Source organism: Cuculus canorus, chromosome 14 (genome assembly GCF_017976375.1).
Source record: "Cuculus canorus isolate bCucCan1 chromosome 14, bCucCan1.pri, whole genome shotgun sequence".
NCBI classification, from domain to species: domain Eukaryota; kingdom Metazoa; phylum Chordata; class Aves; order Cuculiformes; family Cuculidae; genus Cuculus; species Cuculus canorus.
In genome coordinates, this window is record NC_071414.1 from 3126376 (window position 1) to 3144189 (window position 17814).

The 17814-nt window shown below is 41.5% G+C and overlaps 1 protein-coding gene across 4 annotated transcripts in view; it reads left to right on the top strand.

Annotated features, from left to right (window-relative positions):
- The window catches only part of FBXW11 (F-box and WD repeat domain containing 11), a 72070-nt gene that overhangs the window by 32974 nt on the left and 21282 nt on the right, over nt 1-17814 (top strand). For all 4 annotated transcript variants that reach the window (XM_054079620.1, XM_054079622.1, XM_054079621.1 and 1 more), the window contains 4 exons: nt 5448-5510; nt 6595-6820; nt 12832-13018; nt 13823-13913. In XM_054079620.1, the coding sequence (XP_053935595.1) occupies nt 5448-5510; nt 6595-6820; nt 12832-13018; nt 13823-13913 (567 nt within the window). The remainder of the gene's footprint in view (nt 1-5447; nt 5511-6594; nt 6821-12831; nt 13019-13822; nt 13914-17814) is intronic.

Here is a 17814-nt window from a genome sequence, read left to right on the forward strand (position 1 = left end):
TAAGGATGCTTTGTCAGTCACTTCCTCCTTTTGACCTGGCATTTGGAAGCACTGTAGTCTTTGTGCATTTCTATGCAGACTGGTGTGTGTGGATTTTGAGGGATGCGATAAGTAAGGGGTTTGGTCCTTGCTGTGATCAGAGTTGATTCAGGTCTTGTGCAGTTTGTTATTGGTTCTCCAGCTTCATTTAGTGTTTGTACTACAGTAGATTTTTATTAATAATTTCTCAGTAGTTAAAGGAAGAAAATCCCCTCGTGTCCCTGATGAAGTACCGAGATGTTGATAAATACTGCTTAACAGGTTCCTGGATTAGAAATGGTGACCATTGCATCCTAAGGAGAGGCTCATATTCATTTTGAAATGCTTTAAGCTGTTCAGGGTTTTCTGGCTCTATTAAAAGCAGGAAGCCACAAGGGTCACAGGCTCATTGCTTTTAGATGGTAGAATGGTTACCCAACTCTCTTCCTGCTGGTGTGGTCCAGTTGTTGCAGAGGATGGTGGATTCCTCTCCCCCTCTGGGTGAATGTCTACTTAATACCTTCAGCAGCCCTTGTGCTGGCAGAGCTGGTTCCAGGAGGCAGTTAGAGTGTACAGAGCTCAAGCTTAATCTGTGCTTCACTTCAAGATATCCAAGTATGTATTAGTTATTTCTTATCATTTCTTCAGCTTCCCTGAAATCAGATGTAGATGGAGTTTGTTCAAGGAGATCAGAGCCTGTTTAGCTGAGCTGTTTTGATTAATTTTGATTATTTAGTAATTTTAACTGAAATTTCCTGGTATCTTTTCCAGTGAGTGGGGATTTTGTAAAAAATTCAAGATTTAGGTTGGTCTTTAACTTGGATCAGAATTACTGGTGTAGTCTCAGAAGGAGCAGGAAATTGGAGGTCTTGTTTTCTATCACTTTTCATTACAGCTGAAAATATAAGAATTGAAGACTGCTATTCTTTTTTTTTTTTGAGGTATACAGCTGTTTTCTAGTTTTGTGTCTCCATCCTTTGTATCCTGTAAACCTATTCATTGCTGGGGATGAGTTCCTTGGTAAAGGAACCTAGCACTGTTGTCTGCTTTGCTAGGTGCTACTTCCGCAGCTGAGTCTCTTGTCCCAGTTCCCAGGATTGCTGCTGTCACTTCTATAATTGCCCTCTCGATACTGGAACTAAAACTGGGTTAAAGAACAAAGCTGCCCCATGCTGTTTCCCTTCAGAGTCAATTAAATGATTGAAGGCACTCCCAAGTCCTGAAGCGTGGTTCAAACCCAAGTGTTACCTGCTTGTAGCTAACAGGAACCTGGTTAGCCCATACAGGCTCGATAGCTGCATCCTTTCTAGAGGAATCTTTTTTTCACAGACCTCCTGAGTTCATCTACAGAAAAACTTGCGTACTTTTGCCATACAACCATGTGTGTATGGAACTATTATGCTTGAGACACCAGTTTTAGTTGCTACCAGGTGTCTAAGGACCTTCATTAAAGCTGTGATTTATGAAGATTTATAATACCTACAAGATTTTTTTACTCTGGGGATCATTTACAGCCTGTTTTATTTTGGAAGCTTTTCCTAATCTCCAAAGGGAATGAGCTTTATGTGATTGTTCTGCTTGTCAATGCCTCTTTCTTCCTGGTAACTCTTGAACCCATTTGCCATGTTCATCTGCGTCTCACAGAAATCCCAATGACTGGAGGTGTTGTGGAGTACAAGAACTAAAGAAAGCTTGAAGCTACTGCAGAACTAGGCAAGGAATATGCACCGCAAATCTTCAGGAAATGAACTTTTACAATTCTGTAGCTTGTGGGGTGATTTGTAAACCTGCCATTGCTGGTTTTAGTGTTAGCGAAAATAAGGCAGAGGCTATTCTCACTGTCAATTTATTCAGTCGGGTCATAGGGCCTATAAGGCAATGGAAACATCTATGCTTAGACCCATTGTTATCACTTTGGTGTTGCTGCCATTCCCAGTAGGGGATGGAGAGGACTTATTCCAGGCTGACTAATTAAGGAATGACAGCTGGTTGGAAATACTGTTCAGCTTTTGCAAGAGCTGTGAGCAACTTAGCAAGAATTTCTGGAAAAAATAAATTTATAAGCAGGATTAATTGACAATATTTAGAAGCTATGCTTCCACTGTGAGGCTCTTGTTGCTGTGCAGATAGAAAATCAAGGCTGCTTTTTCAGAGCCTGCAAGCGCAGGTCAGTCTTATCACAGGGACTCACAGCCTTGCCAGAGTTGCTTGATGAGAGGTCCTGGTACTGCTCGACAGCAGAGCTGCAGGGAAGTAGAGTGCGGTCTGTGTTACAACCGCTTCAAAGCTGCTTGGGAATCCTGCTGAGGTGCCAGCATGGGCGCTTTATGTAGAAGATGGGTGGGGTAAGCAGAAAGGTGTGGGTTGAGAGGAGGGAGCAGTGTGATGAAGGGAAGAGCTGAAGCTGTAGGTGATAGGCATCTACTCTACGATTCTATCTTCCTTCTTGCACAAGAGCCAGAGGCTTTCCCAAGCAAGGACTAGTGACGCCAGCTGTTAGGAATTCTGAAATTCTTCTTCTGCCAAGTGCTGTGGATGTGCAAGATGGATTAGAGTTGTCCGATTGTTTCTTCTAGACAACAGGGCAGGATCCACCCGATCATCTTTCAGGCTTCTGTTAGGAGGTGTGAGTGCTTTAGAGACACAGGACAGCCTCTGTACGGTGTGTAAAATCCATCGAGATAGGATGTACGTGACCTGGGCAATAACTCCCAAGGTAGGTTTTTAAGACAGAAGCAGAGAATTTATTAGGAAGAGAAGATATAATTGGGAAAATAAGTCCTACATTTACGAGTAGAAAGAACCCTAAAATGTAGTAAGAAAATATGGAGTGAGGTTAAGGAGGGAGAAGAGAGAGAAAGCAATAAACCCTGTAGTAGATACCATTAAATTAAGGGAGCTACCTACTTCCCAACTAAATACATAAATACAGTGTTAAATTTGTAGCCTAAAAATTGATCCCTGTAGTCTGCCCTCACATTCATGGCCCAGATGTTGAGAGGTCATGGAAACATCTCTCAGTGGCTGTACTGCCTGTGCCACGTTGCCCATTTGTGGATCTCCTCTTAGCCAAGCTGTAGCCCTGATGCTTTGAAGGAAGAGGGACAAGTGGAGAGGAGCAGGAGAAACACGTGTCCTGCTTCTCCCTTATATCAGTGGACCTGCCAGGGGTGTAGCATCTCCTTAAAATCTGTCATCCGGATTTCTTTGCCTCGGCAGCAGCACATTAGAGTTGAGTAGGTGCAAACTTGTTCTGCGATCAGTAGCCTAGAGTGGAAGTCTGATCATTTGGTTGAAGTCTGTGTTCTTGCACGCATTGTACTACAGTGCTGCTCTGCTGCAGCTCTATTACATGTTCCTGGAATGAAAAGCCATACATTTAGGAGACGATTCTTAGCCTACATCCTCGAGAGCTGGCAATGATCTCCGAGGTGCTTCCTGGTAGAGGAGCAAAAGAAAGCAATGACAGCATCTCACTGCACCTACCAAAGGGAGGTTAGCTTGGGATTAAGCTGATGTAATGTGGAATTTCTGTGGAATACACTGACCCCAACCATCTGTGTTCAGTATTCTCTGTGAGAGTTCCCGTTCCTTACTCTTAGCTCACAGGATCAATGCATGTATTTGTCCTTAGAGTACAACAGGGAAGGAGATGTTCCTTACTCATTTAAACACACAGTAAGTGAAAACACTGTTGACAACATATAATCACTGTAATGAGTATTTCTACACATTCAAATTTAAATACAGTTAAAAAAGCCCCTGCATAATTCCCTGGAGTGTTGTTTACTGGTGTGGGCCAGCTGGGTGCCAGGCAGACTAGGGCTGAGTTGTGCTCCCTCCTGTGCACCGTGTGGTGGGAGAGCATCATCCCCGCGTTGTATACACATCAGTGATAGTGCTGGTTCTGAAGAGGATGTAGTTATGAATAGCTGGAATGGCCCTCGAGAGACCATAATTTTGAGATTATGGACTGATAGCACTTTTCCAGTTTTCCTGTTCTATGTATGTTCAGAAACACTAAAATATGTGTATCTTTAGGGTAACACAAAACCTTCACTGTCTTTGCCCACTTTGGATTCCTCACTAGCCATCTCCTGGGCTTGCATTTTCGTTGTTATAATGCATAATAACCAGATAGACTTGAGTTTTCCCGTTACCCAGTGGACATAGTTTCCATAACATGCTCTTTCGTCTGTATATTGCAGACGTCTATGTTTTTTCATAGCTAACTGCAGGGCAGAAATGGCTTCAAGTTAAACTTGAGACAAAGCACTGCTGTCAGGTGGTGGAGGAAGGCTTTCTGGTTCTATTGGGGTACATCCCCTGTGCAAGAAAGAGGAAGAAATGAAGCGGTGAATGCTTTTGAGGTGGAATGGTGTTTTGTATAGGGGTTGGATGTAGTTGTGAAGGGGTTAAGCCATAGTCTGTGATGGCAAGAGTAAAGGAATTGTGTGACTTGTTCTATCATGTGTTTTACTTGAACAAGTTGTTCCTCTTTCTGCTGAGACAGCTGATAGAGGGGAAGAGGGCTGCAATAAATGCAGAGGGTGTTTTAAGACGTTCAGGTTTTCATGATAGCCCTCTGCCAGTGTCTCCTGGTGTGAATGGTGGGAAGGACAGGGTCGGGGAGCTAAAGGAGCAGCGACAGCCTAGGTGTGGATTAAGAATGGATGGTGATATGGTGATAGATGATGTGGGCAGAAAGGGGAGCAGGGAATGAAAACACAGGGAGGGAAGAGATGAGCAAAAGATTTTGAAAAACTGAGGTAACCTCTAAAAGAAACATTTGTAGCTGAATGTAGAAGTTCTTGCATCTTGTGGTTGAACAAAAAAGAGGAGCAGTGGAGAAAGCACTGTCATTAGGTCAGTGTGAGGAATGATGGTGCCTGCCAAGGGTTCTAGGACACAGAAGGGCAGTGAATTATGGAGCTCTTCTGCAGAGAATAGTCCCTCCTCCTTGTGGTACGCTAGAGCTGGAAAAAAAATCATGTTCTGTTGCTTTTAAGTAGCATATAGTGATTCTTCTTTTTTTTTTTTTTCTTTTGCCTAGACATATGCAATTTAGCTTTGGCAGAAAGCGCTAGTTGATTACTTTGACAGGTTTAATTACTTTGGCTTGAGTAGGATGAAAGTGAATTTATTTCCTAGTGAGAAAAGCGTTGAAAGGCTGCATGAAAACCTGTCAAAGGCAATTGAAGAGGGGTTGGGGAGTTATCTTTACAGTAAATGGAATTGATAAACATGTCAGTTAAAAGGGGAACTTATTTATAATACTCAGGTTTTGTGGCCAGAAATCTTTGATAATCCCGTTCACTGGGAAAATGAATTTTATCTGCTCGTTTGATTTGCTTTTTCATAGTGCTTGTAGAACAAGAAATTGCCATAGAATAAAAAATTGAAGTCATAATTCTGTTCTTTTTTCCTAGAACACGTCAGTAATGGAGGATCAGAATGAAGATGAGTCTCCAAAGAAAAATACCCTATGGCAGGTAGGACTAAACTTGTGTAGAGGGAGAGTTGGCATGTTTTCATACGTTCCTGCTTTTGAGAAACTTCCAAATCCAATGTCTGCGTAATCATCCTTGTATGTAGTTGACTGTATCATCCTAAAATTAGCTCGGCCTTCAAGTGAAGGATGATGCTGGTGAATAATACTGGAGAAATTGCTGGATCTTCTCAGATTTTGTAGTTTGTGCTGATCTTGAAAGGGCAATTCTGTGTTAAAGGATACTTGGGAATACAGTCCAACCTTTCTGAGCATGCAACTGTCATGTAAAAGGAAAAATTCCACACTTTCCCATGGCAAGGAGTTCAACCATTTTGCTTTGAAGAAGTCTGGGAGTTTTTCAGAGCTGACAGTTGTCCCCAGGCAGCCTTGGTCTCCTGAAGGGCTCACAAGAACCTGGAATCAGTCCTTGGTTCTGTTTCCTAGTTAGCAGTGAGTCCTGAGGTGTTCTTTTGTAGCATCCTTATTTGTAGCTTAAGCTCACAGGATCTTAATGATGTTTTTATGTGGATGTCGCAAACATTGACATGAGCTGTTTTTCAGGCCCTTGACATCTTGTAATTCTCAGTCTTCATTTATGGGCGAGCAGCTCAACACTGACACGAGGGTCTTGAATTTTGGTGTTCATTAGAGCATCAATACCCAACTTTGGTCTGTCTCTATAATTGTGTTATTTTAACTGTCAGAACCTCGGTGAATCATTAGTGGAGGCCAACTGCAGCACGTGGCGCCGGTAAACTGCAATATGCAGCAGGAACCACTGGTTTGATCTGGAAAAGTTTGTTCTAAGAATTAAGTTCCTCACTGTTTAAATGCTAAAAGATGCAAGGGAATTGAAGTCCTTCAGTGTAAGAAGTAACTTATAACTTTAATTCCTTTAGTTGATTTTTGTCTGTGAAAGATGAAATTTATATGGCATAGCTCATAGCTTTAAGAATGTATTTTGAAATATAATTCTATTTGTTATTTCTTTGCATCTTCTCATGTTTTCTTCCTCCAGAGAGTTCTTACAAAGTTGTTCCTGGTCTTGTTTATATTTAAATACTGATGTTCCTTTTTTAAAACAGATAAGTAATGGAACTTCATCCGTGATTGTCTCAAGAAAAAGACCATCAGAAGGAAACTACGAAAAAGAAAAAGACTTGTGTATTAAATATTTCGACCAGTGGTCTGAATCAGATCAGGTTGAATTTGTGGAACACCTTATTTCACGAATGTGTCACTATCAGCATGGACATATTAACTCTTACTTGAAGCCCATGTTACAGCGGGACTTCATCACTGCGTTACCAGGTAAATTAATATTTATTTTATAAGAGGGGCTTTTATTTTTTTTTTCTTTAATGCTTCGGGTGTATACAAACTTTTCAGAACGGCCTCCTGATTTAGCGTGTCTCATATAAATAAAGTGATACTTCCTCATCAAAAGAAGTGCGGGAGGGTGGCTGAAGTTAGTCACTTCTGTGATTAATTGAATTGGCCACTGGATGCCAGTGTTGTTCCATGTAAAAGTAGGTTGAGTAGCATATCCTGAAGAATGGTTTGTGTTTGTTGGAACTGAGTGGTCATAAAAGTTGTATCTCTGCAAGCTCTGATCTGACTTCCTTTTTCATGTGAACCTCATGAGTGTAGAAAATTCTGTAGACGTGTTTTCATTTGTGACATCCTTATTACATTTTAGTTTTGTTCTAAGTTTTCTGAATCTTAAGTGAAAAGCTGTGTGCTTAGGGGAGTGAATCTTGTTTGCCTGATCTTGTTACTGACTTGAGCAAAAGCATTTAGTTTTGTTCTAAGTTTTCTGAATCTTAAGTGAAAAGCTGTGTGCTTAGGGGAGTGAATCTTGTTTGCCTGATCTTGTTACTGACTTGAGCAAAAGCATTTGTGGATTATTTTATAGTCCAGCCCCGATCCCTTCCCATTGCTCAAAACCTCTTCTGCCGCTCGTCAGTGTGAACCTGTATCAAGAGTTCCAAGAGGAAATCTCTTCTTACACTTGCTGAATGCATTTCTTAAAACATGGAGCAGTGAGAACGAGGTGTATAGAGTCTGTAGCATTCAATCTCCAGGCAAGTTGTGTATTTTTTCCATTAACTTCTGGAAGGAATTGTATCCCTGGATTTTTGCTGCTGGGGAGAATGAGTCCTTTGATTCCTTGAAAGGTAAATGCGTGGACATTGTTTCCAGAGTGGGAAATAAGTGATCATCGTGTTCTGTTTGCCACCAGCAGTGTAATAGCACAGATTCATACCTACACTGAGTGCATACTCGGGGGATGTTATCCCAAGTGTGCCAAGACATGACAGTGGATGCTGAGGGCGGGTAAGGAGGTGTTACAGATTGTAAAAGGAATTTGTAACTGGTCATTTTTTGAGCACAGAGACCACTGAAGTAAAATTCCTTTCAAATTTGGTCATATTACAACCCTGAAGGTTTTGTAGCTGTTTCTGTGCTCAGGTGTCTCGTGGGTATGGGCTGCCCTGGGGTTCGGGGCATGTTATGAATTTCTGTTCCCTGAACTGCTGCTGTATTTCCACAAAACCTGGAGGAATTCCGCTTTTGGAGGTGATGGGGGATTTTGGCTTACTTGAGCTTCTGACTTTTTAAAAATGTGGTTTTAACTGTGACTGTTACACAGAATTGGAAAAATTATTCATCTTAATAAAGGGCTTCTGTCTAGGAATCTGCAGCTGATCCTTAAAATGCCATGGAATATTGCCTTCTTAATGAACAGGTTGGTGGTGTTAGAAGTGCCGGATTTGGGGTGCCCATGTGTGTCTGCTGGTGTGGAGATGCGGTAGCTGATCACAGGTAGCTTCTGCTGAAAACCTTGGCTTAATCAAATAAATATTAATGAGCATTTGGTGATAGGGTTTCACTGCAGGCAAGAGTCTGAGAAAGCCTTGGGTTAGTGGAGGGAGTAAAAGCATGCTGAGCACTTGTCACTCCAAATACTTGATTTGCTTGTTCCATAAAACATCCTTCTCCAGGCAGGCACTCATAGTGTCATCAAATCGTTAAGGTTGGAAAAGGCCTCTAAGCTCATCCAGTCCAACCAGCACCTCAGCCCCACAGTGTCTACTAAATCATGTCCCCAGGTGCCATATCTACCTGCTTTTTGAACCCCGCCAGGGATGGACACTCCACCGCTGTCCTGAGCAGCCTCTGCCAGGGCTTCACCACTCTTTCAGTAAAGAAATTTTTCTTAATATCCATCGTAATCCTCTCATGGTGCAGCTTGAGGCCGTTTCCTCTCAATGCTAAATTTTCTGGAGAACATTCCTAACCTGTGTTAAACCAGTCACCTTCAGGTGGAAGGTTTTCTTGTACTCGGAGTTTATTTGGAGATTTGCTTTCCTTAGGTACCCTTTTCTAGCCCTGTCTCAAAATGCTTGGTTATGTGTGTTACAGTGAAATGGGGTTTTTAAAAACTGCGTTTTGAGAAGGACCTGGATCTTGGCCTGGTACCTCGAGTTCTGCAGAGGCCAGAGAAAGGCAGCAGACACGCTGTAAAACCCACTCACACTTGTGCTGGACTTCAGCATTCCTGTATCAGCCTCGTGATAAATGTGCTAGGATAGAAAGCTAGCCCTGGTGAGTGTTGTCTGCCAGCCTGTCTGTGAGCCAGATACTTTTGTAATGGTCTTAAAATTGTAATAGAAATCAAATTATTCTGAAACTATTTAAAGGACATGTACTTTCTGACTCGCACAACGGGTTTAACATACAACCTGTGGATTTCTAATTGTGGAATATGCTCTGTGCTGCACGTGGAACTCCTAAGGTATTTGTACTTGATTCAGAAACACTTGCCTGCTGTGGAGAAAACAGTGATACAGTAGTCTGAACTCTGAAAGGCCTTTTGAATTCAGGTTTCATGCTACCCTCTTCCATATCTTCAAAACAACGATACAGATCTTATAGAATAGGGAGAGAACACCGTTACCACTGCCACCAGGAAACCACAGACTGTGCCCTTGTTAAGTTCCAAGGATGCTTTGCAGCATAGCCTTTTTATTAGAGTGGTCACTGGGAACTTCACTGCTCCTTGGACTTCTCCTTTCCTCTTTCGGAGGAGGAGAATTATTTAGTTTGTTGCCAGGAGATGGCAGTAACAGATAAACTTTTAAGATATTATTTTGTGCATGAACATCACTTGAACATCTTCTGTTTGTCTGCACTGTCTCCTTTGGGAATTGCTCATCTCCCATCTGACGTGGTCATGATCTTTATACTTCAAAAACTGCTCACAACACTAAGGTGTTAACAGTATATTCACATGCCAGCAAGGCTGCTTCGAACCTTCCTCTGAGTACGTGCAAGGTTATGGTTTGCTTAGTGGTGTTTGTCTGATGGCTCAGCTACAGAGCTTGCAGTTTACGCTGGTTCATTCTGCACTGTTTGCTTTGGGAAGTGCAATGCTTTGTGCAGATAATTCTTCTTCTTTCTCTTTGAAATGTAAAGTGTTACGTAGGCACGTAGAGGACTGTGTTTGTATGATTGCAGCCATCCAGATGTACTGGACAGTCACTTGCTCTGTATAGGTTGGTCTGTTGAACATGACTGTTTTATACTGAAGTCTATAATAACCATTAGATCTGTTTCTGCTGAAACACAATGTGTGCCCTGTTGATCACACCTGTAACCTTCAAAATCTGAGACATGCTTACTCAGCAGACCTGTTTGTTTTCTTTATTTTTATCTGGCTGTGTCCTCCACTTCACTGCATTAGCTTGTCTTCCTGATAGCCAAGGAGTCACAATGTGAAATGAACTCTTGAAAATAACCTTGCAATGATTATGTTTTCCAGGAAAAGCTTGAGCACTGTTGAAGATTTTCTTTGTGCTTGGCTAACTGGCATCCGTTATTCACAAAAATTAAGTTATTCTGGGTCTCTGATTTAGTGGAGTTTTTGGGAAAGCAAAATTGCAAGGCCTTGGAAATAATTAACAGAATCAGCAGTGAGATTTTATGGGACCAGTGACACTGTAGTTGGAATATGAAGAAGAAGAGTTTGATTGCTATTTTAGTGCAAGTCTATTTTGTAAGGGGATTGCTTGTGCATACCCCTATGCAACTGCAGTCACATTTTTAAATCTAGCACCCACGGCAGGAGACAGGATCTTGGCAAAGGACATAAGAAAACACATGCAGCATTCTACCTGGTTTGTCTTGATGGCTCTGTGGTGCAGCTTACTGTATTCATCATCTTTATTGGTGTGCTTATTCTCTCTACCAGCTTCAGTTGAGTTCCTAGTGCTTTTGGATAAGTACTAACTGATATTTATTAAATAATATTTTGCAGCACGTTGCCTTGCATAGTCCAGGATCAATGGGCAGGATCCCGGTTTGGGTATATTTCAACTTCTGGCTCGTTGTGTGCATTTACTATGTAAATCCAACTCATCCAGGATATGAAAGGATCACAGGGGTTAATAAGCTGCTTCTGGTAGCTAAGATTTTCATGATGAAAGGGAGTGCAGGGATAGGACAAAGGAGAACAGTTCTCAGCTGAAAGAGGGGAGATTAAAATGAGATCTTAGGAAGAAATGTTTTCCTGTGAAGATGGGAAGGCCCTGGCCCAGGCTGCCCAGAGCAGTGGTGGCTGCCCCATCCCTGGAGGTGTTCAGGGCCAGGTTGGATGGGGCTCGGAGCCCCTGATCCAGTGGGAGGTGTCCCTGCCCATGGCAGGGGGTTGGAACTGGATAGGCTTTGAGGTCCTTTCCAACCGAAACCATTCCGTGATTCTGTGAAAGTCCGTGTTTCCCCAGTCCACAGGTAACTTCTGCTTGTTGACCAACACACCCTGTACTGCAAGTGAAATTAGAGCATGAGAGTGGCCCGGGTAGATGTTGTTTCTGGGATGTCTAAGTACTGCCAAAGGGCTTTCATTTGGGGTGATGTTTCTTCACTTGGTAGTTTCCGTGTAGTACATAGTTGCGCTCATCCTGTGACGCAGTATAGCTGCGATGTCGGATCAACAGTGCACAAACTCAAACACCACTCTGTTGCATGGAAGGTAGTGTGCCTCGAGGGTGGGAAAGATGCTGTGGGAATACCTGTCCATACAGCTTTTATAAATACATTGGGAAGTCTTTGTGCAGCTAAACTGAATTTACTTTGCACTGGAGTTCGCGGTGCAGAAGCTGAGCTGTCATCTCTCATTATTTAACTTACTTGACTCCTGCTGATCCTGAGGTTCCTTAGCTGATGCTCATACCAGAAACAATTGCATCAATTCCCCCACCAAATGAATGCTGTGTTAAGTGTTCCAGTCTGATTTACTCAGCTTGAAGCTGTTACAAAACACTTGTCCCTCTTGATTTTTTCCATAGCTGAAGAGATGCCTCAAAGCCCCCAGCTTCTGGTGTAAGTCATTCAGTAATCATTCTGTAAGTGTGGAATCTAGTGACGGTAATCTGTGAATCAGGATAACTGCCTTGGAATAACCACCATTTGCCTTTAATGCATTACCATTGAACTCATTCTCGTGGATTTCCCGTCCCTACACGAGGCTGCAGGGCAGTGTGTCTCTGCTGAACAAAATTCAGGAGTGGGCTTGGCACCTGCAGTTTATACCTGAAACTGAAATACAAACAATGTCCTTGCATTTAACGCAAGAGAGGTTTTGCAGAATCTTTCGTTCTCCTTCTACTGGCTATATCTGTGGAGCCCTATCTTCTGCTGTGCTGAATTATTTATTGTTATATGTAAAGGAATAGTAAAATAATCAATATTTTATATTTTTATTACTGCTGCTTAGCAAAGCATCTGCTTGAAGCTTATCATCTGTTTGGATCACATAGCCCAGTGCATTACATGCTCAAAAAGTCCAGGATTCTGTGCCCAGAAGCAGCTAAACGCTTTCTGCTGCTGGTATAGAATCATAGAATGGTTTGGGTTGGAAGGGACCTCAAAGCCCATCCAGTTCCAACCCCCCGTCTTGGGCAGGGACACCTCCCGCTGGACCTGGCTGCTCAAGGCCCATCCAACCTGGCTTTGAACACCTACAAGGAGGGTGCATACAGGGTATATTGTGCTCGATTTTGGTTTGTGCTCATTCTCACTCTGTGGAAGTGGGACAGTGCAGCAGGTGGACTGTACTAGAAAAGGAATCATGTGTTAGGGATATTTTAGTTTATCTATTTGGATTAATTTGTAACTGATGCTTCTACGTATGGTAATTTAATTATCGCATTGCTCCAGCGTCCTAAAGCAGTGTCGGCACTCTCTGAATGTATTGCAAAACTTGTTTAGCAGTTTACTGTGCAGTGATTGACATTTTGATTTCCTTTATTTCTTTGTAGAGCAAGGCTTAGATCACATAGCAGAAAACATCCTTTCCTATCTTGATGCCAGATCACTCTGTGCAGCAGAGCTGGTGTGTAAGGAATGGCAGAGAGTCATCTCTGAGGGAATGCTATGGAAAAAACTGATTGAAAGAATGGTACGCACAGATCCACTATGGAAGGGACTGTCAGAGAGAAGGGGTTGGTAAGTACCTTGGTAATAACCAAATTCACCTTTTACAGTGGTCTCCTTTACAAATGTCCCTAATTATGAGCTCTGTCAAAAATAAGTTTGTAGTAAACTAGGATCTCCGAGATCCTTCCCTCTGCCCTGGACTAGTGGGGCAGCCACTGCGAAAGCTGGCAGCTCTCGTTGCTACTTTAGCTTTGTCCCCTGCCCTTCTGTGCACCAAAGTTTTTCAACACTTGCTTCCTTGGGGTAAGTCTGTCTGCAGGGAGAATGATCGTGTAGAATCGGCTCATGAATAAAGAACAATGTGTTTTGCAGGGCTTTATCCTGAGTGAAGTGTTTCCAATTAAATTGTTCTTTTGCTTAAAATATAAAACAGCAGCTTGGGCTGCAGAAGCCTCTCACAAAGAGAAATCATTTACGTTTGTGGCAATGGCGTTGTTCTATCCTTTCAGAGTATCTGAAGAGCTGAGGTGTTCTGCTTTAGAAACCTGCTTTTCTGTGCTCTCTAGTGGTGTGCCTAAGAAAATGCAAGGCATAAGGTTAAGAGCAAAAGGACAGCAATCTGTTTGCTAAGAGCCTTGTGAAGCAGTGAACCCTAATTTGGAAAACCTTAAGAAAAACACCTTTTTAGTCTTGGGCATCTTAAATACAGCTGTCAAAGTGTATAGTCACAAGGGTTGCAATGGCAATACCAAACACTCTTATGAGTATTCTGTCAGGACATGTCCTAAGGTTTGGTTCTGTGCAGGCTTTGAATTCCTTTAAAGTTTGGATTCTTCGCGATACATTGAAAAATATGTTTTTGGTTCTTTCTAGGGATCAGTACCTGTTTAAAAACAGACCAACAGATGGCCCCCCAAATTCGTTTTACAGGTCCTTATACCCAAAGATAATACAGGATATAGAGGTACGTTTTCTGCTATGTCATATCTACCGGAACAATTATGTTGCATATTGTTAGTGTTTCAGAGGTGGTGCATGCTGGAGTGACAAAACCTGTGTGTCTGTGTCACTGCTGCTTGTGAGCTCTGGCTCTTCAGACAGTGTCAGAAATAGCCTCAGTAACTTGCTGCTGCAGTACATGCGTTAAAGTGCTACTTTAAGAGTTAACGCCACCTTTTTGGCATTTAGAAATTTTTGGAACTCTTCTGGGACTAAGGATTTTAATAAAACAGCTGGTTTAGGAGACTTACTACTCCAAGAGAATTCCACGTATTACTGAGTGTTTTCATGTCTTGGTGGTGCTTCCTTAGAAAAGGATTAAGGTAATGCCTTAATTACCAGTCATTTAAACTGTAGCATGTTTTAGTATCGTATGATTTCTAAAGCAGTCTGTGTTGCAAACACAGCTTTCTCCAGGATATGGGTTTCTTCTTCATGGTTTGCTGAGAACAATCAGTCCTACAATGAGGAACACAGTAGAGGTGTTGGTGTTAAAAAGGCTGTAGAAATGACTGCTTTCTTTGGTATACAATTTTGCTCATCTTCATGAGTTACAAAGTTGGGCTCATTCCCTTATTTTTAAACGTTTCTGATAACTTGGGATCATCTTGGTGTTCTGTCTACCAGCAGAAAATCTGCCTTGCTGAGTTTGCTGTGTACCCACCACAAACTCTTAAGTTAACCACAGACTGTAATAGATTTATTTCAGCTACGTAATGGATGTGAGATTACTGGTCTGAAATTCATCAGTGGGGAAATGTGTAGTTATGTTTAAGACAAATATGAATTAATGGAATCATTTTGCTGTGACAAATGTGAGTTTGTTGCTTTAGCACTCAGTAAACAACCTTTTTCAGAACTCTTAACCTATCTGTAAAATGTATCTGCTGGAAACATAATCCAATTTTCAGATATAACCCTTGCTGCATGATTTATAAACACTTAAAGGTCAAGAACTAAGCATGAGATTGAGCCTAGGCAAAATAAGATCAAACTTACTATTGAATTGTGAGCTGAATGAGACATTTTGTTATCCAAAGGGAGCTGTCTGTCCTCTGTAAGGAATGACAGAGGGATGCTGCATTGATAAGCCTGTGGGACTAAGTAGAGTTTAATGTGGTGTTTTCTTCTGTTCTGCAAAATTCTGGTAATGTTCAGTAACAAAAATGGGTGAGAAGCGGTGTGAAAAGGTGACCTTTGTGATGACGAGTAACACTGAAAGAGTGTTGTTCTAACTTAGATTTTTCAAGTTATTTTTCTGAAACTCATTTGTTTAGGTGTAAGTGGGACATTTGCATAGGAATTCTTATTGTTAGAGAAGGGAGTGTTCCATGGAGCTATTCTGGGGCCTTTGAACTGCCAAAATCGGCTATTTAGTACTTTCCTTCTTTAGTTGCTGTGTATGTGCTAGTACTGTGCAAAGAAACAAAGCTCCTGAATTGGACAGGTTTCGCTAGTATGAAATAAGCAGGAACAAACCAAACCCCGCAGGCTTTGCTTGTTAATATACTAAATGTTCAGTCTCTTAAATGTCTGGGAGTGTGGAAGAAAGTATGGCACTGCAAATAGATCATAGTAATGGACGTGTTTATGAAAAACTGAATTTCATTAAGATAGCTGTAAATATGTTATACCCTCAAATGGGGAGAAAAATGTGCACTCCCTGAAAAGTAAGGGCTCAAGTATTCAGCATGGATGAAAAACACATCGGTGATTGAAGTCAAGAAACCCAGATTTATAACGCTTTTTGAACCCTAACTTTCTTTCATAGTTTTGACTCATAAGCTGTTATTTTTCCCTTATGTAATGCTCAGGTGGATGATGTGATAAATGTAGAATGTGCAGCGTAAGGGGTTATCCTGTGTCAGGCTCTGGGCTGGGGCTGAGGGGAGAACGTGCTGTATGTGAAACACACCGTGCCACTAGGGCTTAAAAATAGGAATGTGAGTAATGAGCGTGGGAAAAAGGGATAGCTTTTCAAAGAGTAAACTGTAAGCTGTTGCCATAGTTTCTGCCTGTTCCAAACGGCCTGGCGCAATCCAGCTACTTTTACATATGAGTTCCGTAGTTTCTATCTAATGCTTTTATCCTTCCCGATGTTAAATATTACTAGGGCATGCGGGAAACCCCTCTGTGTCTCAAACTCAGAGGGAGGCAGAATAGAGAAGCAGAATTAGGGCTGCTCAGGGGAAACCTTGGACTTCCCATTCCATGCTTTTGTCTATGAAAATATGAAATACCTTTGGTTGTGGGTGGCTGTCAGTCACTTGGGGTAGAATTTAAAGTATTGGCAACCATCCCCAGGTCTGTTGATGGCCCCATGGGTGCTTTGGTAGAGCAGGAAAGCTGAAAGGAGCCAGGCCCAGCCAGCGGTGGGCTCTTACCTCTCAGTAGGTGTAAGCCTCTGCCCAGATTCAGGAAACAAATGCATCTTTTTCTGCTCTCTGGAGTGGTGAAGTCTCTCTTGAAAAACCAGTGTCTACTACCAGAATACTCACTGCTCAGTGAGGGCGCATTCCTCACTCCTGGTTCTTTAAGGGTGCTGATCTAGAGAGGGAAGGCAGAGGACAGGGTATTTGTGCCACATGAAATGTTTCCCTCTAAGTATTTCCTTCAAGCTTTCTGAAATATTGCTGGTTTTAGCAGTATTCAGTGGGGTTGGTGTTTCTGCTGATAGTCAAGGGTCCGATAATTCTTCCACTTCCCAAAGTGTATTATATTTTTTTTACTAAATCTCCCTGTAATAAATCACTTTTCACAAATTGCTTCCCTAAAGGACTGTCAAAAAAAGCTTTGAACAGTGTTTAAAAATGGAGATGGCAACAATAACAACAAAACTTAGCTATATGACCAGGAGCACTTCTTAAACTTTATCTCCCCTTATTCTGATTTTAAGCCTAAAGTTATGCTCTCCTTCAGTTTTATACTTTTCCCATTCCTTCATTTTTCAAAGCAATGTGCTGAAACTCTTAAATAAGATTTCCATCCTAGCTATGATGAAGAATCGTGTATCTCTGAATACCAAAATGTTTTTTCTTTAAATATTTGCCTGGAACTTCAATAATATCTTCCTGTTTCTGTCAGAGAGTTGGAGTTCGGGGAGCTAGTGTTGAGCCAAAGGCTACCATATTAGCATTTATATCATTATATAAGTATTTTAATAAGATAAATATCTTGTGTCTGAAGGGCGTGATTTTTTATTTTAGTGTAGTAAATTATATTTGATGTAACACAAATCTTGTCATTCAGTATTTTACTAGTGAAGCACAATGATTAACCAAATTCTGCTAGACTGATAATGATAAGAGAAATTATTAATAACTTCCTGCAGCTGATACTAAATTGGGTTTTGGTTAGAGATAAACTCAAAGCAGAGTGGGCTCTCTCCTTTGGATTGACTGATAGAATTAGAAAAGTAACCCAAAACCTGAATTAACAATTGAAGGAAAACTGAGGAATGATAAACAGCAAATTGGAATCCTTTCCCTTTTTGGCATTTTTGGTCAAAAGTCCATACAACCACAAAGTGTCATTAGCTGCGAGGTATTACAGGCTATGACTTGGCAAAGGGAGGTTCACTCACCTTCCTGAGAATTTATTAGTGCCTGTATCTGTTTAGTTCATACCAAACACATTTTAGGAACACAGTGTCATTTCTGAAATCATTGGATTTGAAAATAATTTAGAGACATTTAGAGATCTGAAACAAAGTTCTTGGAAAGAGGTCATTATCCTCCACCTCCACTGCAAAGCCAAGTATTTAATTAAGATTCATTTCACAAGAGGTGGTCCAGTAATTTTAAATGCCTCCAAGTCAGATGTTGAATTGCCAAGCTTCTTTAGGAGCCTTTTTAAAGGGGGGAAAA